General features: G+C 55.1%; 1 protein-coding gene across 1 annotated transcript; it reads right to left on the bottom strand.

The window, feature by feature from the left end:
- Positions 1–8,437: 8,437 nt before the first annotated feature.
- On the bottom strand, positions 8,438–25,918 carry LOC147110096 (free fatty acid receptor 3-like). The gene is made up of 3 exons (XM_086004242.1): positions 25,759–25,918; positions 12,022–13,068; positions 8,438–8,822 (listed from the first exon to the last, which is right to left on the bottom strand). Exon 2 carries the CDS (start codon positions 13,061–13,063, stop codon positions 12,044–12,046), a length of 1,020 nt encoding a protein of 339 aa, XP_085860368.1. The 5' UTR covers positions 13,064–13,068; positions 25,759–25,918; the 3' UTR covers positions 8,438–8,822; positions 12,022–12,043.
- Between the last annotated feature and the right edge of the window lie 722 nt (positions 25,919–26,640).

Genomic DNA, 26,640 nt, shown 5'->3' with positions numbered 1-26,640 from the left:
CCCTATCTCTGTAACCTCCTCCAGCCGCTACAACCCTCCCTATCTCTGTAACCTCCTCCAGCCCCTACAACCCTCCCTATCTCTGTAACCTCCTCCAGCCCCTACAACCCTCCCTATCTCTGTAACTTCCTCCAGCCCATACAACCCTCCCTATCTCTGTAACCTCCTCCAGCCCCTACAACCCTCCCTATCTCTGTAACCTCCTCCAGCCCCTACAACCCTCCCTATCTCTGCAACCTCCTCCAGCCGCTACAACACTCCCTATCTCTGTAACCCCCTCCAGCCCCCTACAACCCTCCCTATCTCTGTAACCTCCTCCAGCCCCTACAACCCTCCCTATCTCTGTAACCTCCTCCAGCCCCTACAACCCTCCCTATCTCTGTAACCTCCTCCAGCCGCTACAACACTCCCTATCTCTGTAACCCCCTCCAGCCCCTACAACCCTCCCTATCTCTGTAACCTCCTCCAGCCCCCTACAACCCTCCCTATCTCTGTAACCTCCTCCAGCCGCTACAACACTCCCTATCTCTGTAACCTCCTCCAGCCCCTACAACCCTCCCTATCTCTGTAACTTCCTCCAGCCCATACAACCCTCCCTATCTCTGTAACCTCCTCCAGCCCCTACAACCCTCCCTATCTCTGTAACCTCCTCCAGCCCCTACAACCCTCCCTATCTCTGCAACCTCCTCCAGCCGCTACAACACTCCCTATCTCTGTAACCCCCTCCAGCCCCCTACAACCCTCCCTATCTCTGTAACCTCCTCCAGCCCCTACAACCCTCCCTATCTCTGTAACCTCCTCCAGCCCCTACAACCCTCCCTATCTCTGTAACCTCCTCCAGCCGCTACAACACTCCCTATCTCTGTAAACCCCTCCAGCCCCTACAACCCTCCCTATCTCTGTAACCTCCTCCAGCCCCCTACAACCCTCCCTATCTCTGTAACCTCCTCCAGCCGCTACAACACTCCCTATCTCTGTAACCCCCTCCAGCCCCCTACAACCCTCCCTATCTCTGTAACCTCCTCCAGCCCCTACAACCCTCCCTATCTCTGTAACCTCCTCCAGCCGCTACAACACTCCCTATCTCTGTAACCCCCTCCAGCCCCTACAACCCTCCCTATCTCTGTAACCTCCTCCAGCCCCCTACAACCCTCCCTATCTCTGTAACCTCCTCCAGCCCCTACAACCCTCCCTATCTCTGTAACCTCCTCCAGCCCCTACAACCCTCCCTATCTCTGTAACCTCCTCCAGCCCCTACAACCCTCCCTATCTCTGTAACCTCCTCCAGCCCCTACAACCCTCCCTATCTCTGTAACCTCCTCCAGCCCCTACAACACTCCCTATCTCTGTAACCTCCTCCAGCCCCTACAACCCTCCCAGTCTCAGTAACCTCCTCCTGCTCCTAGTTTTGGATAGCAGCCAAGTTTTGGATGACCTCAAGTTTACGTAGGGTAGAGTGTGGGAGGCCGGCCAGGAGTGCGTTGGAATAGTCAAGTCTGGAGGTAACAAAGGCCTGGATGAGGGTTTCAGCAGCGGATGAGCTGAGGCAGGGATGGAGACGGGCAATGTTACGGAGGTGGAAGTAGGTGGTCTTTGTTATGCTGCGGGTATGTGGCCGGAAGTTCATTTCAGGGTCAAATATGACACCAGGGTTGCGAACAGTGTGGTTCAGCCTCAGACAGATGTTAGGGAGAGGGATGGAGTCAGTGGCGAGGGAACGGAGTTTGTGGCAGGGACCGAAAACAATGGCTTCGCTCTTCCCGATGTTTCGTCGGAGAAAGGTTTGTCTGCTAACGTTCCAGTGAAGGGCCTTGGAACGTTTGACTTCCTTTCGGCCAGTGCGTTTATAACTGACATTTGTCCTCATCGCCCCCTTGGCTCTTCAGCCATTCACCTACGGGGGAAAGAGCAGCGGGGAAGAGCGGGTCTAACTGGAGAGCTCTTTCAAAGAGCCGGCCCGGGCACGATGGGCCGAATGGCCTCCTTGTGTGGCCTGTGATCATTTTTTAAAAATTTGTATTTATGGGATGTGGGCGTCGCTGGCGAGGATGGCATTTATTGCCCATCCCTAGTCGCCCCTTGAGAAAGTGGTGGTGAGCCGCCTTCTTGAACCGCTGCAGTCCGTGTGGTGAAGGTGCTCCCACAGTGCTGTTAGGGAGGGAGTTCCAGGATTTTGACCCAGCGACGATGAAGGAACGGCCGATATATTTCCAAGTCAGGATGGTGTGTGTGACTTGGAGGGGAACTTGGAGGTGGTGGTGTTCCCGTGCGCCTGCTGCCCTTGTCCTTCTAGGTGGAAGAGGTCGCGGGTTTGGGAGGTGCTGCCGAAGAAGCCTTGGCGAGTTGCTGCAGTGCATCTTGTAGATGGTACACACTGCAGCCACGGTGCGCCGGTGGTGGAGGGAGTGAATGTTTAAGGTGGTGGATGGGGTGCCAATCAAGCGGGCTGCTTTGTCCTGAATGGTGTCGAGCTTCTTGAGTGTTGTTGGGAGCTGCACTCATCCAGGCAAGTGGAGAGTATTCCATTACACTCCTGACTTGTGCCTTGTAGATGGTGGAAAGGCTTTGGGTAGTCAGGAGGTGAGACACTCGCCGCAGAATACCCAGCCTCTGACCTGCTCTTGTGGCCACAGTATTTATGTGGCTGGTCCAGTTAAGTTTCTGGTCAGTGGTGACCCCCCAGGATGTTGATGGTGGGGGATTCGGCGATGGTAATGCCGTTGAATGTCAAGGGGCAGTGATAATATAATCTGCGTGTTACCGTACTAAGGATGGATACTGAGGGAACGATGCCTTGTTAAACTGGCCAGCAGTTGAGAAATTTTTCCCATCGCCCCCCCTCTCCCTCCGCCAACAAGAGCAGATTGAGCGATGATTGCGAACACAGACCAATCCATTCTTGGAGATTTTTTCGATACAGGTGGTGATAAGGCATGACGTAAATACACTCCTTTTAACATTGTTTTTAAATGGGATGCCTTTTCCTGGTTTCACTTGTAAATGTCAGGCAGGAACAGGAAAGGCAAGATTCATCTCGTAGCCTCACGTAGGCAGGGAGTCAACAGAGTGAGAGAAAGAGAGACTCGCAGCTCTCTAGCAAGAGAGAGAGAGAGGGAGAGAGAGAGAGACAGAGGGAGTGAAGGAGAGAGAGAGAGAGAGAGAGAGGGAGAGAGAGTGAGACAGAGGGAGTGAGGGAGAGAGAGAGAGAGAGAGACAGAGAGAGAGAGAGAGGGAGAGAGAGAGAGACAGAGAGAGGGAGAGAGAGAGAGACAGAGGGAGTGAGGGAGAGAGAGAGAGAGACAGAGAGAGAGAGAGAGAGGGAGAGAGAGTGAGAGAGAGAGAGAGAGAGGGAGAGAGAGAGACAGAGAGGGAGAGAGAGAGTGAGGGAGAGAGAGAGGGAGAGTGAGACAGAGAGAGGCAGAGACAGAGAGAGAGAATAAAGGCTCGGACATTGAGGACTGATGAGTGCAGCTCCAACAACACTCAAGAAGCTCGACACCATCCAGGACAAAGCAGCCCGCTTGATTGGCAGCCCGTCCACCACCTTAAACATTCACTCCCTCCACCACTGGCGCACCGTGGCTGCAGTGTGGACCATCTACAAGATGCACTGCAGCAACTCGCCAAGGCTTCTTCAGCAGCACCTCCCAAACCCGCGACCTCTTCCGCCTAGAAGGACAAGGGCAGCAGGCGCCTGGGAACACCACCACCTCCAAGTTCCCCTCCAAGTCACACACACCATCCTGACTTGGAAATATATCGACCGGTCCTTCATCGTCGCTGGGTCCAAATCCTGGAACTCCCTCCCTAACAGCACTGTGGGAGCACCTTCACCACACGGACTGCAGCGGTTCAAGAAGGCGTCTCACCACCACCTTCTCAAGGGGCGAGTAGGGATGGGCAATAAATGCCAGCCTCGCCGGCGACACCCACATCCCAGGAACAAATAAAAAGAAATCTAGCGGGGGGTCACAGTCTCAGGATAAGGGCTCGGCCATTGAGGACTGAGATGAGGAGGAATTTCTTCACTCAGAGGGCGGTGAATCTTTGGAACTCTCTGCCCCAGAGGGCTGTGGATGCTCAGTGTTTGAGTATATTTGAGCCCATGGAACCGCTCCCCTTTCTTCCTGGGACGCTCCTGTTGAATATCGCGGCGCTGCGTGGAACAGCGCCACGCGCGACGGCAGGTAGCGCCGCGGTACTGCAGGCCTTCCTCCCCTGATTAAAGGGGCGGGGCCTAGCCCAGCGGCACCTACCCGTTAATTAGCGCCGTCGCAGAAACACGGCGTCCGGCGGGAGGTCGGGGGGCGCGAGCCAGAGAACGGCGTCCCGTTAGCGCCCTCCGGGGGTAGCAACGAGAGGCGCAGCGCAACCCAATTTTTCCCAATGAGGGCAACTTTAAATTCGGTCTAAAGGCAAGGCAGTGAGTGAATCATTAATCCTAAATCTGCTGACCCTCTTAAAACAAAACCAGCCCTGGTTTACTAACTGCGTTTATTTACTGAGCAATGGTCATTGAGTTAACGTTGAGATCGACAACCATTTCATTTTAGATATGGCTCTGCCCTCTGCTGGCCGCCCCGTGTGGTACAGGCTGCTGTACCTGTCTACTCAGATTAGGTTAAGAGAGACTCGCATTTCTCCAGCGCCTATCTCCACCTCAGCATATCCCAAAGCGCTTCACAGGCAATGAAGGACTTTTTTTGCAGTGTGGTCACTGTTGTAATGTGGGAAACGCGGCAGCCAATTTGCGCACAGCAAGCTCCCACAGACACCAATGTGAGAATGACCAGATCATCTGTTTTTTAGTGATGTTGGTTGAGGGATAAATATTGGCCCCAGGACACCGGGGAGAACTCCCCCCTGCTCTTCTTCCAATAGTGGCCATGGGATCTTTTACGTGAGAGGGCAGACAGGGCCTCGGTTTACTGTCTCATCTGAAATACTGCCCCTCCGACAGTGCGGCGCTCCCTCAGTACTGCCCCTCCGACAGTGCGGCGCTCCCTCAGTACTGCCCCTCCGACAGTGCGGCGCTCCCTCAGTACTGCCCCTCCGACAGTGCGGCGCTCCCTCAGTACTGACCCTCCGACAGTGCGGCGCTCCCTCAGTACTGCCCCTCCGACAGTGCAGCGCTCCCTCAGTACTGCCCCTCCGACAGTGTGGCGCTCCCTCAGTACTGCCCCTCCGACAGTGCGGCGCTCCCTCAGTACTGCCCCTCTGACAGTGCAGCGCTCCCTCAGTACTGCCCCTCCGACAGTGCGGCGCTCCCTCAGTACTGCCCCTCCGACAGTGCAGCGCTCCCTCAGTACTGCCCCTCCGACAGTGCGGTGCTCTCTCAGTACTGCCCCTCCGACAGTGCGGCGCTCCCTCAGTACTGCCCCTCCGACAGTGCGGCGCTCCCTCAGTACTGCCCCTCCGACAGTGCGGCGCTCCCTCAGTACTGCACCTCCGACAGAGCGGCGCTCCCTCAGTACTGCCCCTCCGACAGTGCGGCGCTCCCTCAGTACTGCCCCTCCGACAGTGCGGCGCTCCCTCAGTACTGCCCCTCCGACAGTGCGACGCTCCCTCAGTACTGCCCCTCCGACAGTGCGGCGCTCCCTCAGTACTGCCCCTCCGACAGTGCGGCGCTACCTCAGTACTGCCCCTCCGACAGTGCGGCGCTCCCTCAGTACTGCCCCTCCGACAGTGCGGCGCTCCCTCAGTACTGCCCCTCCGACAGTGCGGCGCTCCCTCAGTACTGCCCCTCCGACAGTGTGGCGCTCCCTCAGTACTGCCCCTCCGACAGTGCGGCGCTCCCTCAGTACTGCCCCTCCAACAGTGCGGCACTCCCTCAGTACTGCCCCTCCGACAGTGCGTCGCTCCCTCAGTACTGCCCCTCCGACAGTGCGGCGCTCCCTCAGTACTGCCCCTCCGACAGTGCGGCGCTCCCTCTGTACTGCCCCTCCCACAGTGCGGTACTCCCTCAGTACTGCCCCTCCCACAGTGCGGCGCTCCCTCAGTACTGCCCCTCCGACAGTCTGGCGCTCCCTCAGTACTGCCCCTCCGACAGTGCGGCGCTCCCTCTGTACTGCCCCTCCGACAGTGCAGCGCTCCCTCAGTACTGCCCCTCCGACAGTGCGGCGCTCCCTCAGTACTGCCCCTCCGACAGTGCGGCGCTCCCTCAGTACTGCCCCTCTGACAGTGCCTCACTCCCTCAGTACTGCCCCTCCGACAGTGCGGCGCTCCCTCAGTACTGCCCCTCCGACAGTGCAGCACTCCCTCAGTACTGCCCATCCGACAGTGCGGCGCTCCCTCAGTACTGCCCCTCCGACAGTGCGGCGCTCCCTCAGTACTGCCCCTCTGACAGTGCGACGCTCCCTCAGTACTGCCCCTCCGACAGTCCGGCGCTCCCTCAGTACTGCCCCTCTGACAGTGCGGCGCTCCCTCAGTACTGCCCCTCCGACAGTGCGGCGCTCCCTCAGTACTGCCCCTCTGACAGTGCGACGCTCCCTCAGTACTGCCCCTCTGACAGTCCGGCGCTCCCTCAGTACTGCCCCTCTGACAGTGCGGCGCTCCCTCAGTACTGGCTCTGGGGAGTGTCATCTTGGATTATGGGGATCAATTCCCTGGAGTGATAGCTCGAACCCACGACCTTCTGACTCTGAGTCAAAAGTGATGTGCGAGCGAGCGCTAAACCCACTGAGCCATGGCTGACAGTGTAGTGTGGATAGCAAGTGAGGGTTGGATCATACTTAGCTACACTGCTCCCCATCCTGCTCCAACCTCCAGAGTGCAGCGAAGATTCACCAGGCTGATACCTGGGATGGCAGGAATGATGTATGAGGAGAGAGTGGGTCGATTGGGCTTATATTCGCTGGAGTTTAGAAGAATGAGAGGGGATCTCATTGAAACTTATAAAATTCTAACAGGACTAGACAGACTAGATGCAGTTTCTGTTGTTATTTCGGATTTCCATCCAACATCTGCAGTATTTTGCTATCGTACTAGATGCAGGAAGGATGTTCCCGATGGTCGGGGGAGTCCAGAACCAGGGGGTCACAGTCTAAGGATAAGGGGTAAGCCATTTAGGACAGAGATGAGGAGGAATTTCTTCACCCAGAGAGTGGTGAACCTGTGGAATTCTCTACCACAGAAGGCAGTTGAGGCCAATTCATTAAATATATTCAAGAAGGAGTTGGATATATTTCTTAAGGCTAAATGGATCAAGTGATATGGGGAGAAGGCAGGGACAGGGTACTGAATTTGGATGATCAGCCACGATCTCATTAAATGGCAGAACAGGCTCAAGGGGCTGAATGGCCTACTCCTGCTCCTATCTTCTATGTTTCTATGACGATGTAGTGGTCCGCATAAAGGAAAAGGGTGGGAACCGCTGATCTGAAACTCAAGGGGTTACAGTGTGTGTGAGTGAGTGTGTGAGTGTGTGAGTGTGTGTGAGTGTGAGTGTGAGTGTGTGTGTGTGAGTGTGAGTGTGTGTGTGTGTGAGTGTGAGTGTGAGTGTGTGTGTGAGTGTGTGTGTGAGTGTGAGAGTGTGTGTGTGAGTGTGTGTGTGAGTGTGTGTGTGAGTGTGAGTGTGTGTGAGTGTGAGTGTGTGTGAGTGTGAGTGTGAGTGTGAGTGTGTGAGTGTGAGTGTGAGTGTGTGTGTGAGTGTGAGTGAGTGTGTGAGTGTGTGTGTGAGTGTGTGTGAGTGTGAGTGTGTGAGTGTGAGTGTGAGTGTGTGAGTGTGAGTGTGTGTGTGTGTGAGTGTGAGTGTGTGTGAGTGTGAGTGTGTGAGTGTGTGAGTGTGAGTGTGTGTGTGTGAGTGTGAGTGTGAGTGTGTGTGTGTGTGAGTGTGTGTGAGTGAGTGTGTGTGTGAGTTTGTGAGTGAGAGTGAGTGTGAGTGTGTGAGATTGTGTGTGTGTGAGTGTGAGTGTGTGAGATTGTGAGTGTGTGTGTGAGTGTGAGTGTGAGAGATTGTGTGTGTGTGAGTGTGAGTGTGTGAGATTGTGAGTGTGTGTGTGTGAGTGTGTGAGATTGTGTGTGTGTGAGTGTGAGTGTGTGAGATTGTGTGTGTGTGAGTGTGAGATTGTGAGTGTGTGTGTGTGAGTGTGAGTGTGTGAGATTGTGCGTGTGTGAGTGTGAGTGTGTGAGATTGTGAGTGTGTGTGTGTGAGTGTGTGAGATTGTGTGTGTGTGAGTGTGTGAGATTGTGAGTGTGTGAGTGTGAGTGTGTGAGATTGTGTGTGTGTGAGTGTGAGTGTGTGAGATTGTGTGTGTGTGAGTGTGTGAGTGTGTGAGATTGTGAGTGTGTGAGTGTGAGTGTGAGTGTGAGTGTGTGAGTGTGCAGGGCAAACAAACCTCTCCCTTATTGTCAATGGAGTTTGCAGGATTGCCTTCCCTCTCCCGGCACTGAATAGCAGCTTCTACCAGACACTTTGCACAACAGGCTAAGCTATTAATTTGGGTTTATTCACAGATAGAATTATTCACAGAATCAAGTGATCAGCGGTGAGATTGTCGGGCCAGGCATCAGGAAACAGTTCGACGTTATTGTAAATGAAGAAGTCTTTCTCTACACCACTTGAGTATAAAGTAACCGACACTCCTCGGCCAAAGCAGAACACAGTTTTCGACTGAATTACGCAAGAAAGGGTTGCCAGAAACATAATCCTAAGCTTCTTGCTCTGCAGCAAGACGAGACGAGCTCGGTTATACTTGGCACGTCCTGTAACGTTATGTCCAATCACCCCACGTCGATCTGAAAGATGAGCCATGCTGATGGGTGAATCAAGTTCCACAAGGTAACAGGGCACAGTGCGGCAAGTTGAATTTCCAAGGTCGCATCTAGAAAGATAACAAAGAGCATTTTTGTTGTATATCAACCTGTAAAGCAATAATATGGCTTGGTGTTGGCCGTTGCTCAGTGGGTTTAGCACTCTCTCTCTCACCTCTGAGTCAGAAGATAGTGGGTTATGAGTCCCACTCCAGAGACTTGAGCCCATAAACCGGCCAACACTCCCATTTCCACTACTGAGGGAGCGCCGCACTGTCGGAGGGGTAGTACTGAGGGAGTGCCGCACTGTCGGAGGGGGCAGTACTGAGGGAGCGCCGCACTGTCAGAGGGGCAGTACTGAGGGAGCGCCGCACTGTCGGAGGGGCGGTACTGAAGGAGCGCCGCACTGTTGGAGGGGCAGTACTGAGGGAGCGCCGCACTGTCGGAGGGGGCAGTACTGAGGGAGTGCCGCACTGTCGGAGGGGGCAGTACTGAGGGAGCGCCGCACTGTCAGAGGGGCAGTACTGAGGGAGCGCCGCACTGTCGGAGGGGCGGTACTGAAGGAGCGCTGCACTGTCGGAGGGGCAGTACTGAGGGAGCGCCGCACTGTCGGAGGGGTAGTACCGAGGGAGCGCCGCACTGTCGGAGGGGCAGTACTGAGGGAGCGCCGCACTGTCGGAGGGGCAGTACTGAGGGAGCGCCGCACTGTCGGAGGGGCAGTACTGAGGGAGCGCCGCACTGTCAGAGGGGCAGTACTGAGGGAGCGCCGCACTGTCGGTGGGGCAGTACTGAGGGAGCGCCGCACTGTCGGAGGGGGCAGTACTGAGGGAGTGCCGCACTGTCGGAGGGGCAGTACTGAGGGAGCGCCGCACTGTCGGAGGGGCAGTACTGAGGGAGCGCCGCACTGTCGGAGGGGCAGTACTGAGGGAGCGCCGCACTGTCGGTGGGGCAGTACTGAGGGAGCGCCGCACTGTCGGAGGGGCAGTACTGAGGGAGCGCCGCACTGTCGGAGGGGCAGTACTGAGGGAGCGCCGCACTGTCGGAGGGGCAGTACTTAGTGAGTGCCGCAATGTCGGAGGGGCAGTACTGAGGGAGCGCCGCACTGTCGGGGGGCAGTACTGAGGGGCCGCACTGTAGGAGGGGCAGTACTGAGGGAGCGCCGCACTGTCGGAGGGGCAGTACTGAGGGAGCACCGCACTGTCGGAGGGGCAGTACTGAGGGAGCGCCGCACTGTCGGAGTGGCAGTACTGAGGGAGCGCCGCACTGTCGGAGGTGCGGTACTGAGGGAGCGCCGCACTGTCGGAGGGGCAGTACTGAGGGAGTGCCGCACTGTCGGAGTGGCAGTACTGAGGGAGCGCCGCACTGTCGGAGTGGCAGTACTGAGGGAGCGCCGCACTGTCGGAGGGGCGGTACTGAAGGAGCGCCGCACTGTCGGAGGGGCGGTACTGAGGGAGCGCCGCACTGTCGGAGGGGTAGTACCGAGGGAGCGCCGCACTGTCGGAGGGGCAGTACTGAGGGAGCGCCGCACTGTCGGAGGGGCAGTACTGAGGGAGCGCCGCACTGTCGGAGGGGCAGTACTGAGGGAGCGCCGCACTGTCAGAGGGGCAGTACTGAGGGAGCGCCGCACTGTCGGTGGGGCAGTACTGAGGGAGCACCGCACTGTCGGAGGGGCAGTACTGAGGGAGCGCCGCACTGTCGGTGGGGCAGTACTGAGGGAGCGCCGCACTGTCGGAGGGGCAGTACTGAGGGAGCGCCGCACTGTCGGAGGGGCAGTACTGAGGGAGCGCCGCACTGTCGGAGGGGCAGTACTTAGTGAGTGCCGCAATGTCGGAGGGGCAGTACTGAGGGAGCGCCGCACTGTCGGGGGGCAGTACTGAGGGGCCGCACTGTAGGAGGGGCAGTACTGAGGGAGCGCCGCACTGTCGGAGGGGCAGTACTGAGGGAGCACCGCACTGTCGGAGGGGCAGTACTGAGGGAGCGCCGCACTGTCGGAGTGGCAGTACTGAGGGAGCGCCGCACTGTCGGAGGTGCGGTACTGAGGGAGCGCCGCACTGTCGGAGGGGCAGTACTGAGGGAGTGCCGCACTGTCGGAGTGGCAGTACTGAGGGAGCGCCGCACTGTCGGAGTGGCAGTACTGAGGGAGCGCCGCACTGTCGGAGGGGCGGTACTGAAGGAGCGCCGCACTGTCGGAGGGGCGGTACTGAGGGAGCGCCGCACTGTCGGAGGGGTAGTACCGAGGGAGCGCCGCACTGTCGGAGGGGCAGTACTGAGGGAGCGCCGCACTGTCGGAGGGGCAGTACTGAGGGAGCGCCGCACTGTCGGAGGGGCAGTACTGAGGGAGCGCCGCACTGTCAGAGGGGCAGTACTGAGGGAGCGCCGCACTGTCGGTGGGGCAGTACTGAGGGAGCACCGCACTGTCGGAGGGGCAGTACTGAGGGAGCACCGCACTGTCGGAGGGGCAGTACTGGGGAGCGCCGCACTGTCGGAGGGGCAGTACTGAGGGAGCGCCGCACTGTCGGAGGGGCAGTACTGAGGGAGCGCCGCACTGTCGGAGGTGCGGTACTGAGGGAGAGCTGCACTGTCGGAGGGGCAGTACTGAGGGAGCGCCGCACTGTCGGAGGGGCAGTACTGGGGAGCGCCGCACTGTCGGAGGGGCAGTACTGAGGGAGCGCCGCACTGTCGGAGGGGCAGTACTGAGGGAGCGCCGCACTGTCGGAGGGGCAGTACTGAGGGAGCGCCGCACTGTCGGAGGGGCAGTACTGGGGAGCGCCGCACTGTCGGAGGGGCAGTACTGAGGGAGAGCTGCACTGTCGGTGATACCATCTTTTGGATGAGATGTTAAACCGAGGCCCCGTCCGTCCTCTCAGTTGAACATAAAAGATCCCGCGGCCACCATTTTGAAGTAGAGCAGCGGGGGAGTCCTCCCCGGTGTCCTGGGGCCGATATTTACTCCTCATTCAATTCACTTAAAAAAAAACCCCCAGATGATCTGGGTCATTTATCACATTGCTGTTGGTGGGAGCTTGCTGTGCGCAAATTGGCGGCCCCCTTTGCAACAGTGACCACTCTTCAAAAAGTCCTTCATTGGCTGTGAAGCGCTTTGGGACGTCCTGAGGTGGTGAAAGGCGCTGGAGAAATGGGAGTTCCTCCTGTATCCCTGGAGAATACCGGAGAGAGATACAACGATGTAGGCGATCACTGGGCATTCGGTGGGGGCCTCAAGCCATCTGGACCCCAATTATACATTCGCTTGGAGCTCAAGTCACCAACCTCCTCGACCAATCGCCGCGATTCAGTGCTGAGTTCCGCGAGTGACCAGCCTCGTGGAGCCGGACCCGAAGCCTGCGGCGGGGAGGTCTCCATCCAGTCCTTTACCGCGCGGGAGCACCCTCGCCCAGAGGCGTGGCAGACTCTCCTTGAGGTCCCGGGCCCGCCGCTTGTCACCGCGCCAGTACTCCCTGGCGGCGCGCTGGAGGGCGGAGGAGGAGAAGAAGAAGACCAGGGGGTCCAGGAAGGTGTTGGCGGTGCTCAGCAGGAGGACCTCCCTCCGCCAGGGGACGCTCTCTTGCTGGACGAAGCCCACCAGGTGCGAGACGTTGTAGGGCGCGAAACAGACCACGTAGATGATCAGTGTCACCACGGCCACCCGCAGGGCTTTGTGCTTCTTCTGCTGGGGCAGGCAGCTGCGGCTCAGCGCCCGTGCGCAGCCGAGGTAGGAGAAGGCGGTGAGCGTCAGAGGGAGGAGGAAGAGGACCAGGCACAGCTCCAGCCGCAGGGGCACCAGGAAGTCCAGCTGGGCCCGGGTGAAGTTGCCGTAGCAGATGGAGGCGTTGCCCGCGCCCGGGGCCATCAGCTGGCCTTGCCTCATGGTCTCCACCTGGAACACGAAGGAGATGTGACCCGCCACCAGCAGCCAGAACCCGAGGCAGACCAGGCACGAGTTCCTGGGCCGCTTGTATATCTTGTACTTGATGGGAAAGGCCACGCTCAGGTAACGGCCCACGCTGAGGGCTGTGAGGAACAGGACGCTGGCGTAGATGGTGCTGTAGTGGAAGACGCTGTAGATGGGGCAGAAGATTTCGGGCAGGATCCACTCGCCCTGCACCGTCTCCAACATCTTGACCGGCAGGAAGGTGATGAAGAGCGAGTCGGAGATGCCCAGGTTGATCATGTAGATGACGTTGGGTGTGGGCTTGTGCCGCAGCTCCTTGAAGAACACCCAGAGGGCCAGGGCGTTGGAAGGCGCTCCCAGGACAAAGGTCGCGCAGTAGACAGCGAGCGAGAAGACGTCAAGGGCCGTACGGCTCCCCATGTTACCTGTAACCAAGAGGATCATGTGTCAACGGATGGTCCTCCGCCATTGCCGCCACCTCCGGCGTGATCCCACCGCCAAACGCATCTTCCCCTCCCCTCCCCTTTCAGCATTCTGAAGGGACCGCTCCCTCCGCGACACCCTAGTCCACTCCTCAATCACCCCCAGCACCTCTTCCCCTTCGCCCGGCACCTTCCCGTGCAAGCGCAGGAGAAGCAACGCCTGCCCTTTCACCTCCTCCCCTTTCCCACTGTCCAGGGCCCCAAACACCCCTTCCAGGTGAAACAGCGATTTACTTGTACTTCTCGCAATCTAGTATACTGTATTCGCTGCTCAATCTCCTGGGATGGCAGGAATGACGTATGAGGAGAGATTGGGTTGATTGGGCTTATATTCGCTGGAGTTTAGAAGAATGAGAGGGGATCACATTGAAACTTATAAAATTCTAACAGGACTGGACAGACTAGATGCAGGAAGGATGTTCCCGATGGTGGGGGAGTCCAGAACCAGGGGTCACAGTCTAAGGATAAGGGGTAAGCCATTTAGGACAGAGATGAGGAGGAATTTCTTCACCCAGAGAGTGGTGAACCTGTGGAATTCTCTGCCACACAGGGCAGTTGAGGCCAATTCATTAAATATATTCAAGAAGGAGTTGGATATATTTCTTAAGGCTAAAGGGATCAAGGGATATGGGGAGAAGGCAGGGACAGGGTACTGAATTTGGATGATCAGCCATGATCTCATTGAATGGCGGAGCAGGCTCGAGGGGCCGAATGGCCTACTCCTGCTCCTATCTTCTATGTTTCTGTGCTCACGATGCGGTCTCCTCTACATTGGGGAGACCAAACGCAGATTGGGCGACCGCTTTGCGGAACACCTTCGTTCAGTCCGTAAGGGTGACCCCGAGCTTCCGGTGGCCTGTCACTTTAATTCACCGCCCCATTCCCACTCAGACCTCTCCGCCCTTGGCCTCTTACGCTGTTCCACGGAAGCTCAGCGTAAGCTCGAGGAACAGCACCTCATCTTTCGATGAGGCACTTTACAGCCTTCCGGACTCAACATCGAGTTCAACAATTTCAGACTACAGGAAACTCTCGATTTACCGACATCTAAATAACCGGAAATCTCGGTTAACCGGCAAAATTCAGGTGCAGGTTCAGGTAAGTTTTACTTCCTATTAGTGGCCCTTCCTCGATCTGTGGCTGTGCAATCGGGTGTGGCTGCAGCTGTTGCTAAGCAACAGGGACGCTTGGATCTTGTGGCCATTGTTCCTGCACCTGTTGCTAAGCAACAGGGAAGCCTGGGTTTGTTGCTGTATAGGGAGCTCTCAGCTCTCGTACCTTTTACTATAGCTCTCGGTAATCGGACTTTTTGACAAACCGGCACCACGCCGGTCCCGTGGGTGCTGGATAAAAAAAGAGTTTCCTGTATAACCCCTGCCCCCATTTTTTAGGCGGCTGTTGATGATTCTGCCCTCCCCATTTGCTACATTTAATCTCTCCCGCCTCTTACCCTAGCACTGACTGCTCCTTCAATTCCTCCCTCCCCGCTTTCCCTGCCTCTGTACCTGTTTAAAACCTGTTACATCTCGAACTGTTTCCAGTTCTGACGAAGGGTCCCAGACCTGAAACGTTAACTCTGTTTCTCGCTCCACGGATGCTGCCTGGCCTGCTGAGGGCATCCAGCATTTTCTGTTGTTATTTCAGATTTCCCGCATCCGCAGAATTTTGCGATTCTGGGAGCATGAGTCAAGTGAAGTGAGCAGGAACCAGCGCCGCCCCTGTAAACACCCCAATATTCTCCTCCCGCCCTCTACCCTTCGTAAGCTCCAGCCCAACCAAAACTCCACGACCCCCGTGTCCTAACTCGCACCGAGTCCTGTTCACTCATCGCACCCCCCGCCCTGTCGCTCGCTGACCTACACTGGCTCCCGGTCCAGCAACGCCTCGATTTTAAAATTCTCATCCTTGTTTTCAAATCCCTCCACGGCCTCCTCGCTCTCTCTCCCTATCTCTGTAACCTCCTCCAGTCCTACAACCCTCCCTATCTCTGTAACCCCTCCAGCCCCCTACAACCCTCCCTATCTCTGTAACCTCCTCCAGCCCCTACACCCCTCCCTATCTCTGTAACCTCCTCCAGCCCCCTACAACCCTCCCTATCTCTGTAACCTCCTCCAGCCCCTACAACCCTCCCTATCTCTCTAACCTCCTCCAGCCCCTACAACCCTCCCTATCTCTGTAATCTCCTCCAGCCCCTACAACCCTCCCTATCTCTGTAACCTCCTCCAGCCCCCGACAACCCTTCCTATCTCTGTAACTTCCTCCAGCCCCTTCAGCCCTATCTCTGTAACCTCCTCCAGCCCTACAACCCTTCCTATCTCTGTAACTTCCTCCAGCACCTACAGCCCTATCTCTGTAACCTCCTCCAGCCCCTACAACCCTCCCTATTTCTGTAACCTCCTCCAGCCCCCTACAACCCTCCCTATCTCTGTAACCTCCTCCAGCCGCTACAACCCTCCTTATCTCTGTAACCTCCTCCAGTCCTTACAACCCTCCCTATGTCTGTAACCTCCTCCAGCCCCTACAATCCTCCCTATCTCTGTAACCTCCTCCAGGCCCTACAAACCTCCCCTTCTCTGTAACCTCCTCCAGCCCCTACAAACCTCCCCATCTCTGTAACCACCTCCAGCCCCCTACAACCCTCCCTATCTCTGTAACCTCCTCCAGCCGCTACAACCCTCCCTATCTCTGTAACCTCCTCCAGTCCTTACAACCCTCCCTATGTCTGTAACCTCCTCCAGCCCCTACAACCCTCCCTATCTCTGTAACCTCCTCCAGGCCCTACAAACCTCCCCTTCTCTGTAACCTCCTCCAGCCCCTACAAACCTCCCCATCTCTGTAACCACCTCCAGCCCCCTACAACCCTTCCTATCTCTGTAACCTCCTCCAGCCCCTACAACCCTCCCTATCTCTGTAACCTCCTCCAGCCCCTACAACCCTCCCTTATCTCTGTAACCTCCTCCAGCCCCTACAACCCTCCCTATCTCTGTAACCTCCTCCAGCCCCTACAACCCTCTCTATCTCTGTAATCTCCTCCAGCCCCTACAACCCTCCCTATCTCTGTAACCTCCTCCAGCCCCTACAACCCTTCCTATCTCTGTAACCTCCTCCAGCCCCTACAACCCTCCCTATCTCCGTAACCTCCTCCAGTCCTTACAACCCTCCCTATGTCTGTAACCAGAATTTTTATTCCTGTTCCTGGCTGGGGTGGAGATCGCCTTTACAGAAGGTAAGCACTGTAGAAAATATAGGGACAGTGATCTCCTGGATGAATTTCGATCGCCTAGATGGGTCGGAGAGGAATTTCCCAGATTTTTTTCTCCCAAATTGGCCATTGGGTCTTCATCTGGTTTTTCGCCTCTCCCGGGAGATCACATGGGTTCGGGTGGATGCAGAGTGATAGAAGATTTGAGGTTAGGATCAGATCAGCCATGATCTTATTGAATGGTGGAGCAGGCTCGAGGGGCCGATTGGCCTACTCCTGCTCCTATTTCTTATGTTCTTATGTTCTTATGTAACCTCCTCCAGCCCCTACAACCCTCCCTCTCTCTGTAACCTCCTCCAGCCCCTACAACCCTCCCCATCTGTGTAACCTCGTCCAGCCATAAGAACATAAGACAGTAGGAGCAGGAGTCGGTCATTCGGCCCCTCGAGCCTGCTCCGCCATTCAATTAGATCATGGCTGATCTGATTTTGGGCTCAGCTCCCTTTCCCTGCCCGCTCCCCATAACCCTTCACTCCCTTATTGTTCAAATATCTGTCTATTTCCACCTTGAATATATTCACTGATGCTGCCTCCACAGCTCTCTGGGGCGGAGAATTCCAAAGATTCACGACCCTCTGAGAGAAGAAATTCCTCCTCATTTCCGTCTTAAAAGGGTGCCCCCTTATTCTGAAACTATGCCCCCTAGTTCTAGATTCCCCCACGAGGGGAAACATCCTCTCTGCATCTACACTGTCGAGCCCCCTCAGAATCTATGTTTCAATAAGATCCTCTCTCATTCTTCTAAACTCCAATGAGTATCGGTCCAACCTGCTCAACCTTTCTTCATAAGACAACCCCCTCATCTCAGGAATCAACCTCGTGAACCTTCTCTGAACTGCCTCCAATGCAAGTATATCTTTCCTTAAATAAGGAGACCAAAACTGTACGCAGTACTCCAGGTGTGGTCTCACCAGCGCCCTGTACAGTTGTAACAGGACTTCCCTACTTTTATACTCCATTCCCTTTGCAATCCCAGATCTCTGCGCTCCTTCAATTCTGGCCTCTTGCGCATCCCCCCCGATTTCCATCGCTCCACCATTGGCGGCCGTGCCTTCAGCCGCCTGGGCCCTGAGCTCTGGAATTCCCTCCCAAAACCTCTCCACCTCTCTCTCCTCCTTTAAGACGCTCCTTAAAACCGGCCTCTTTGTGGCTAAGCATTTGGTCACCTGTCCTAATATCTCATGTGGCTCAGTTTGTCTGATTTACGCTCCTGTGAAGCGCCTTGGGACGTTTTACTACGTTAAAGGCGCTCTATAAATGCACATTGTTGCAGTTGTTAATGACTGCATATAATGACCGCTCTATTCCTGACCAGAATGGAGATGATTGGATAATTCTCCAGTCAATCATGCCTGGAGACCGCACTGCCGTAAGTGCAGTGCAGTTTCACACTGTAGTTTCAGAAATGAGTTCAGAGAGATTCTTTTTAAATAGACTCTGTAGACTGTTTGCTGTAGTGCACTGATTAAATAGATTCTGTAGACTGTTTGCTGTAGTGCGCTGATTAAATAGATTCTGTAGACTGTTTGCTGTAGTGCGCTGATTAAATAGATTCTGTAGACTGTTTGCTGTAGTGCGCTGATTAAATAGATTCTGTAGACTGTTTGCTGTAGTGCGCTGATTAAATAGATTCTGTAGACTGTTTGCTGTAGTGCGCTGATTAAATAGATTCTGTAGACTATTTGCTGTAGTGCGCTGATTAAATAGATTCTGTAGACTGTTTGCTGTAGTGCGCTGATTAAATAGATTCTGTAGACTGTTTGCTGTAGTGCGCTGATTAAATAGATTCTGTAGACTGTTTGCTGTAGTGCGCTGATTAAATAGATTCTGTAGACTGTTTGCTGTAGTGCGCTGATTAAATAGATTCTGTAGACTATTTGCTGTAGTGCGCTGATTAAATAGATTCTGTAGACTGTTTGCTGTAGTGCGCTGATTAAATAGATTCTGTAGACTGTTTGCTGTAGTGCGCTGATTAAATAGATTCTGTAGACTGTTTGCTGCAGCGCACTGTTCAAATAGGTTCTGTACATTGAGTAGATAGACTGTTTGTTGTGAGTTCTGGCGTAAGTCACGCCCTGCTTCCAGCTCATTGGCTGACACGGTGGGGTCAAGGGAAACTCTGGCTGTAAATAGCCTGCGACAATAACCATGGCTGGAAAGAGTGAATCTAATCCATGTCTGTTGCCATGAACATGAAACGCTCGGCACTTCGGAATACAGCGATGGTAGAAATCAAAGACAAATACCAACGGAAGTAGGTCGCAATAACAATACCGCACAAAGTCTTACTTAGGCACAATGCTCTAATCTTAATTGAGCATTTAGCAAAGCTTTCAGGTTATCCATTAACCACTAAAGAGGAGAGAAAACACTAAACTATTCTCTTTGGATATAACATAACCCATACAAAATAATGAGTTTCATGAGCATAGGAACAGCAGGAGGCCCATTCAGCCCCCTCGAGCCTGTTACTCAGCAATAGGAGTAGGCCCATTCAGCCCCTCGAGCCTGTTACACTGGAACAGGAGGAGGCCCATTCAGCCCCTCGAGCATGTTACACAGGAACAGGAGGAGGCCCATTCAGCCCCTCGAGCCTGTTACACTGGAACAGGAGGAGGCCCATTCAGCCCCTCGAGCCTGTTACACTGGAACAGGAGGAGGCCCATTCAGCCCCTCGAGCATGTTACACAGGAACAGGAGGAGGCCCATTTGGCCCCTCGAGCCTGTTACACTGGAACAGGAGGAGGTCCATTCAGCCCCTCGAGCCTGTTACACAGGAAAAGGAGGAGGCCCATTCAGCCCCTCGAGCCTGTTATACAGGAACAGGAGGAGGCCCATTCAGCCCCTCGAGGCTGTTACACAGGAACAGGAGGAGTCCCATTCAGCCCCTCGAGCCTGTTACACAGGAACAGGAGGAGGCCCATTCAGCCCCTCAAGCCTGTTATACAGGAACAGGAGGAGGCCCATTCAGCCCCTCGAGCCAGTTACACAGGAACAGGAGGAGGCCCATTCAGCCCCTCGAGCCTGTTACACAGGAACAGGAGGACGCCAATTCAGCCCCTCGAGCCCATTGCTCAGCAACAGGAGGAGGCCCATTCAGCCCCTCGAGCCTGTTACACAGGAACAGGAGGAGGCCCATTCAACCCCTCGAGTCTGTAACACAGGAACAGGAGGAGGCCCATTCAGCCCCTCGAGCCTGTTACACCGGAACAGGAGAAGGCCCATTCAACCCCTCGAGTCTGTAACACAGGAACAGGAGGAGGCCCATTCTGCCCCTCGAGCCCGTTACTCAGCAACAGCAGGAGTCCCATTCAGCCCCTTGAGCCTGTAACACAGGAACAGGAGGAGGCCCATTCAGCCCCTCGAGCCTGTTACACAGGAACAGGAGGAGGCCCATTCAGGCCCTCCAGCCTGTTACACAGGAACAGGAGGAGGCCCATTCAACCCCTTGAGTCTGTAACACAGGAACTGGAGGAGGCCCATTCTGCCCCTCGAGCCCATTACTCAGCAACAGGAGGAGGCCCATTCAGCCCCTTGAGCCTGTTACATAGGAACAGGAGGAGGCCCATTCAGTCCCTCGAGCCTGTTACACAGGAACAGGAGGAGGCCCATTCAGCCCCTCGAGCCTGTAACACAGGAACTGGAGGAGGCCCATTCTGCCCCTCGAGCCCATTACTCAGCAACAGGAGGAGGCCCATTCAACCCCTCGAGCCTGTTACACAGGAACAGGAGGAGGCCCATTCAGCCCCTTGAGCCTGTTACATAGGAACAGGAGGAGGCCCATTCAGTCCCTCGAGCCTGTTACATAGGAACAGGAGGAGGCCCATTCAGTCCCTCGAGCCTGTTACACAGGAACAGGAGGAGGCCCATTCAGCCCCTTGAGCCTGTTACATAGGAACAGGAGGAGGCCCATTCAGTCCCTCGAGCCTGTTACACAGGAACAGGAGGAGGCCCATTCAGCCCCTCGAGCCTGTAACACAGGAACAGGGGGAGGCCCATTCAGGCCCTCGAGCCTGTTACACAGGAACAGGAGGAGGCCCATTCAGCCCTTTGAGCCTGTTACATAGGAACAGGAGGAGGCCCATTCAGGCCCTCGAGCCTGTTACATAGGAACAGGAGGAGGCCCATTCAGCCCCTCGAGTCTGTTACACAGGAACAGGAGGAGGCCCATTCAGCCCCTCGAGCCTGTTACACAGGAACAGGAGGAGGCCCATTCAGCCCCTTGAGCCTGTTACACAGGAACAGGAGGAGGCCCATTCAGCCCCTCGAGCCTGTAACACAGGAACAGGAGGAGGCCCATTCAGCCCCTCGAGCCTGTTACACAGGAACAGGAGAAGGCCCATTCAACCCCTTGAGTCTGTAACACAGGAACTGGAGGAGGCCCATTATGCCCCTCGAGCCCATTACTCAGCAACAGGAGGAGGCCCATTCAGCCCCTTGAGCCTGTTACATAGGAACAGGAGGAGGCCCATTCAGTCCCTCGAGCCTGTTACACAGGAACAGGAGGAGGCCCATTCAGCCCCTCGAGCCTGTAACACAGGAACAGGGGGAGGCCCATTCAGGCCCTCGAGCCTGTTACACAGGAACAGGAGGAGGCCCATTCAGCCCTTTGAGCCTGTTACATAGGAACAGGAGGAGGCCCATTCAGTCCCTCGAGCCTGTTACATAGGAACAGGAGGAGGCCCATTCAGCCCCTCGAGTCTGTTACACAGGAACAGGAGGAGGCCCATTCAGCCCCTCGAGCCTGTTACACAGGAACAGGAGGAGGCCCATTCAGCCCCTTGAGCCTGTTACACAGGAACAGGAGGAGGCCCATTCAGGCCCTCGAGCCTGTTACACAGGAACAGGAGGAGGCCCATTCAGCCCCTCGAGCCTGTTACACAGGAACAGGAGGAGGCCCATTCAGCCCCTCGAGCCTGTTACACAGGGACAGGAGGAGGCCCATTCAGCCCTTCTGGCCTGTTCCACCATTCAATCAGATCATGGCTGATCTGTATCTTAACTCCATCTACCCGCCTCGGTTCCGTCACCCTTAATACCTTCACCCAACAAAATCTATCAATCTCAGTTTTGAAATTTCCAATTGACCCCCAGCCTCAGCTTTTTGGGGGAGGGAGTTCCAGATTTCCACCACCCTTTGTGTGAAGAAGTGCTTCCTGACATCACCCCTGAACGGCCTGGCTCTAATTTTAAGGTTCTGCCCCCTTGTTCTGGACTCCCCCCACCAGAGGAAATAGTTTCTCTCTCGACCGTATCAATTCCTTTAATCATCTCAAACACCTCGATTAGATCGCCCCTTAATCTTCTAAACTCCAGGGAATACAAGCCTAGTCTGGGCCAACCTGTCCTCGGAATTTAACCCCTTTATCCTGACAGGATGTTGATGGGATGGGAAACAATCCTCACCTTGCAGGGACGTCGAGATGAAATTACCCGTTATTTTAACGGCCATAACGATTTCGACTCCGATATTGGCAAATCAAACAGGTTAGATTGGCAATAGATTGGGAGAAGGGGAAGTGCAACGAGACCTGGGTGTCCTTGTGCACCAGTCGCTGAAGGTAAGCATGCAGGAGCAGCAGGTGGTTAAGAAGGCAACTGTCATCTTGGCCTTCGTAGCGAGAGGGTTCGAGTACAGGAACAAGGATGTCTTGCTGCAGTTGTACAGGGCCTTGGTGAGACCACAACTTGAGTATTGTGTGCAGTTTTGTTCGCCTTAACTGAGGAAGGATGTTCTTGCCATGGAGTGAGTGCAGCGAAGATTCACCAGACTGATACCTGGGATGGCAGGAATGACGTATGAGGAGAGATTGGGTCGATTGGGCTTGTATTCGCTGGAGTTTAGAAGAATGAGAGGGGATCTCGTTGAAACTTATAAAATTCTAACAGGACTAGACAGACTAGATGCAGGAAGAATGTTCCTGATGGCGGGGGAGTCCAGAACCAGGGGTCACAGTCTAAGGATAAGGGGTAAGCCATTTAGGACTGAGATGAGGAATTTCTTCACCCAGAGAGTGGTGAACCTGTGGAATTCTCTACCACAGAAGGCAGTTGAGGCCAATTCATTAAATATATTCAAGAAGGAGTTGGATATATTTCGTAAGGCTAAAGGGATCAAGGGATATGGGGAGAAGGCAGGGACAGGGTACTGAATTTGGATGATCAGCCATGATCTCATTAAATGGAGTAGGATCGAGGGGCCAAATGGCCTACTCCTGCTCCTATCTTCTATGTTTCTATGTTAGAGCAGGACACAGAGAAATTTGAACCGAGGTACATGAACCCTCGCCCTGCTTCTGGCGGTTAAAGGGTTAATTTGACAGAGTTCGCACTCTCAGTCACCGAGCCAAACTTGCTGGGGCGCACAGTCAAGCTCCCTGCTGCTCTAGACAGGCTAAACTATCAATGAAGTTTATTCACAAATAGAATTATTTGCTGCCTCCAGTGAGGTAGGTGAGCTTGCGTCGAATTTTACAGCACAGAAACAGGCCATTCAGCCCATCTGGTCCGTTCCGGTGCTTATGCTCCACACCAGCCTCCTCCCACCCCTCTTCATCTCACCCCATCGACAGCAGCCTCCTCCCACCCCTCTTCATCTCACCCCATCAACACCAGCCTCCTCCCACCCCTCTTCATCTCACCCCATCAACACCAGCCTCCTCCCACCCCTCTTCATCTCACCCCATCAACACCGGCCTCCTCCCACCCCTCTTCATCTCACCCCATCAACACCAGCCTCCTCCCACCCCTCTTCATCTCACCCCATCAACACCAGCCTCCTCCCACCCCTCTTCATCTCACCCCATCAACACCAGCCTCCTCCCACCCCTCTTCATCTCACCCCATCGACACCAGCCTCCTCCCACCCCTCTTCATCTCACCCCATCAACACCAGCCTCCGCCCACCCCTCTACATCTCACCCCATCGACACCAGCCTCCTCCCACCCCTCTTCATCTCACCCCATCGACACCAGCCTCCTCCCACCCCTCTTATTCTCACCCCATCGACACCAGCCTCCTCCCGACACTCTTCATCTCACCCCATCAACACCAGCCTCCTCCCACCCGTCTTCATCTCACCCCATCAACACCAGCCTCCTCCCACCCCTCTTCATCTCACCCCATCAACACCAGCCTCCTCCCACCCCTCTTATTCTCACCCCATCGACACCAGCCTCCTCCCGACACTCTTCATCTCACCCCATCAACACCAGCCTCCTGCCACCCCTCTTCATCTCACCCCATCAACACCAGCCTCCTCCCACCCCTCTTCATCTCACCCCATCAACACCAGCCTCCTCCCGACACTCTTCATCTCACCCCGTCAACACCAGCCTCCTCCCACCCCTCTTCATCTCACCCCGTCAACACCAGCCTCCTCCCACCCCTCTTCATCTCACCCCGTCAACACCAGCCTCCTCCCACCCCTCTTCATCTCACCCCATCAACACCAGCCTCCTCCCACCCCTCTTCATCTCACCCCGTCAACACCAGCCTCCTCCCACCCCTCTTCATCTCACCCCGTCAACACCAGCCTCCTCCCACCCCTCTTCATCTCACCCCATCAACACCAGCCTCCTCCCACCCCTCTTCATCTCACCCCATCACCATATCCTTCTATTCCTTTCTCCCTCATGTGTTTATCCAGCTTCCCCTTGAATCCATCTCTGCTGTTCACCTCAACCACTCCCTGTGGTAGCGAGTTCCCCATTCTCACCACTCTCTGGGGAAAGAAGTTTCTCCTGAATTCCCTATTGGATTTATCAGTGACTCTCTTATATTGATGGCCCCTAGTTCTGGTCTCCCCCACAAGTGGAAACATCTTCTCTACGTCTACCCTATCGAACCCCTTCATAATTTTAAAGCCCTCTATCAGGTCACCCCTCAGCCTTCTCCTTTCTAGAGAAAAGAGCCCCAGCCTGTTCAGCCTCTCCTGATCGTGGCGTAGAAGTCATTTGGGACATACAGGTCTTTCCAATCCATCACAACCAGTGGACAGAACTTTGACCCTGAGCGCTCCATTCCGAGGCTCACTTTATTGAAGATTTGCAGTGGAGAGCGACAGTCCAACTGCTGTGGCTGCTGACAAATGTGACTCGTTCTTTCCTTAGTTGCCACAATTCAGCCTTAACGTGAAGATTTAGAATCACACAGCACACAGAAGGAGGCCACTCGGCCCATTGTGCCTGTGCCGGCTCTTTGAACGAGCTCTCCAATTAGTCCCACTCCCCCCTGCTCTTTCCCCACAGCCCTGTGAATTTTTCCCCTTCAAGTATTTCTCCAATTCCCCTTTTGAAAGTTACTATTGAATCTGCTCCCACCGCCCTTTCAGGCAGCGCGTTCCAGATCACAACAACTCGCTGCGTAAAAACAATTCTCCTCATCTCCCCCTCTGGTTCTTTTACCGATTATCTTCAATCTGTGTCCTCTGGTTACCGACCCTCCTGCCACTGGAAACAGTTTCTCCTTATTTACTCCATCAAAACCCCTCATGATTTTGAACGCCTCTATTAAATCTCCCCTTAACCGTCTCTGCTCTAAGGAGAACAATCCCAGCTTCTCCAGTCTCTCCACATCACTGAAGTCTCACATCCCTGGGACCATTCTGGTCAATCTCCCCTTAACCTTCTCTGCTCTAAGGAGAACAACCCCAGCTTCTCCAGTCTCTCCACATCACTGAAGTCCCTCATCCCTGGAACCATTCTGGTCAATCTCCCCTTAACCTTCTCTGCTCTAAGGAGAACAATCCCAGCTTCTCTAGTCTCTCCACATCACTGAAGTCTCACATCCCTGGGACCATTCTGGTCAATCTCCCCTTAACCTTCTCTGCTCTAAGGAGAACAACCCCAGCTTCTCCAGTCTCTCCACATCACTGAAGTCTCACATCCCTGGGACCATTCTGGTCAATCTCCCCTTAACCTTCTCTGCTCTAAGGGGAACAACCCCAGCTTCTCCAGTCTCTCCACATCACTGAAGTCCCTCATCCCTGGGACCATTCTGGTCAATCTCCCCTGAACCTTCTCTGCTCTAAGGAGAACAACCCCAGCTTCTCCAGTCTCTCCACATCACTGAAGTCTCACATCCCTGGGACCATTCTGGTCAATCTCCCCTTAACCTTCTCTGCTCTAAGGAGAACAACCCCAGCTTCTCCAGTCTCTCCACATCACTGAAGTCTCACATCCCTGGGACCATTCTGGTCAATCTCCTCCTTAACCTTCTCTGCTCTAAGGAGAACAACCCCAGCTTCTCCAGTCTCTCCACATCACTGAAGTCCCTCCTCCCTGGGACCATTCTGGCCAATCACAACCTCGACTTTCTCTGCTCTAAGGAGAACAATCCCAGTTTGGCAGAAAGCATTCATTATCTTTACCTAATCTTCTCTCAATGCTCTGACCGTCTGCCGTCTCTGATCGTACCCCATGCCGCAGCCAAGTCCCAGTAGAGCACCCGCCACTTTCTCCGCCTAACGCCTACGACCGATCATCTCCCAGTTCCTCTCCAGAATGTTGTCCCCTTGATACCGTGCCGCTCCTGCGATCTTGCAATGACTTTGCTCGATTGTGTCTGTGACAGGATCCTGCGTAAATCCCTGGGAGGGACAGTCAACACAATAAAGTTTCTTTATTATTCAGGAAATTCCTGTGTAAATACATTACTCCAGCACACAGTCAATGTCTCTGTCCTTACCTCAGTCTCACTTCTCAACAGACTCTTTGTTAACTGGATAATTCTGAACTGTGGGCCACCAGGACTTCATTTCCCCACATCTCCGATATTTCTGTAACTATTAAACATAAGTGGTCAAAGTGCGTTTCACAGGCGAGAGACATCAAGCCATCTCCAACTCCCAACGCATTCTTTAACTGCAGCCGGAGAGTGTGGGTCTCCTCGGCTACCTCCTGCAATTCATCACTTTCTTATTGAGTGTCTGCTGTGGCTCAGTCGGTTTAGCACTCTCTCTCTCGCCTCGGAGTCAGAAGGTCGTGGGTTCGAGTGCCCACTCCAGAGACTCGGGCAACAAAATACAGGCCAACACTCCCAGTGTCAGTACTGAGGGAGCGCCGCACTGTCGGAGGGGCAGTACTGAGGGAGCGCCGCACTGTCGGAGGGTCAGTACTGAGGGAGCACCGCACTGTCGGAGGGTCAGTATTGAGGGAGCGCCGCACTGTCGGAGGGGCGGTACTGAGGGAACGCCGCACTGTCGGAGGGGCAGTACTGAGGGAGCGCCGCACTGTCGGAGGGGCAGTACTGA

This window comes from Somniosus microcephalus, chromosome 12 (genome assembly GCF_052327205.1).
Source record: "Somniosus microcephalus isolate GS21.2 chromosome 12, FLI_Smic_1.0, whole genome shotgun sequence".
Taxonomy (NCBI): domain Eukaryota; kingdom Metazoa; phylum Chordata; class Chondrichthyes; order Squaliformes; family Somniosidae; genus Somniosus; species Somniosus microcephalus.
This window is presented reverse-complemented; position numbering and strand designations above follow the sequence as displayed.

What these genes read in the sequence shown, in the direction of transcription:
- LOC147110096 (XM_086004242.1), bottom strand. Translation starts at nt 13,063, where the DNA reads ATGGGGAGCCGTACGGCCCTTGACGTCTTCTCGCTCGCTGTCTACTGC.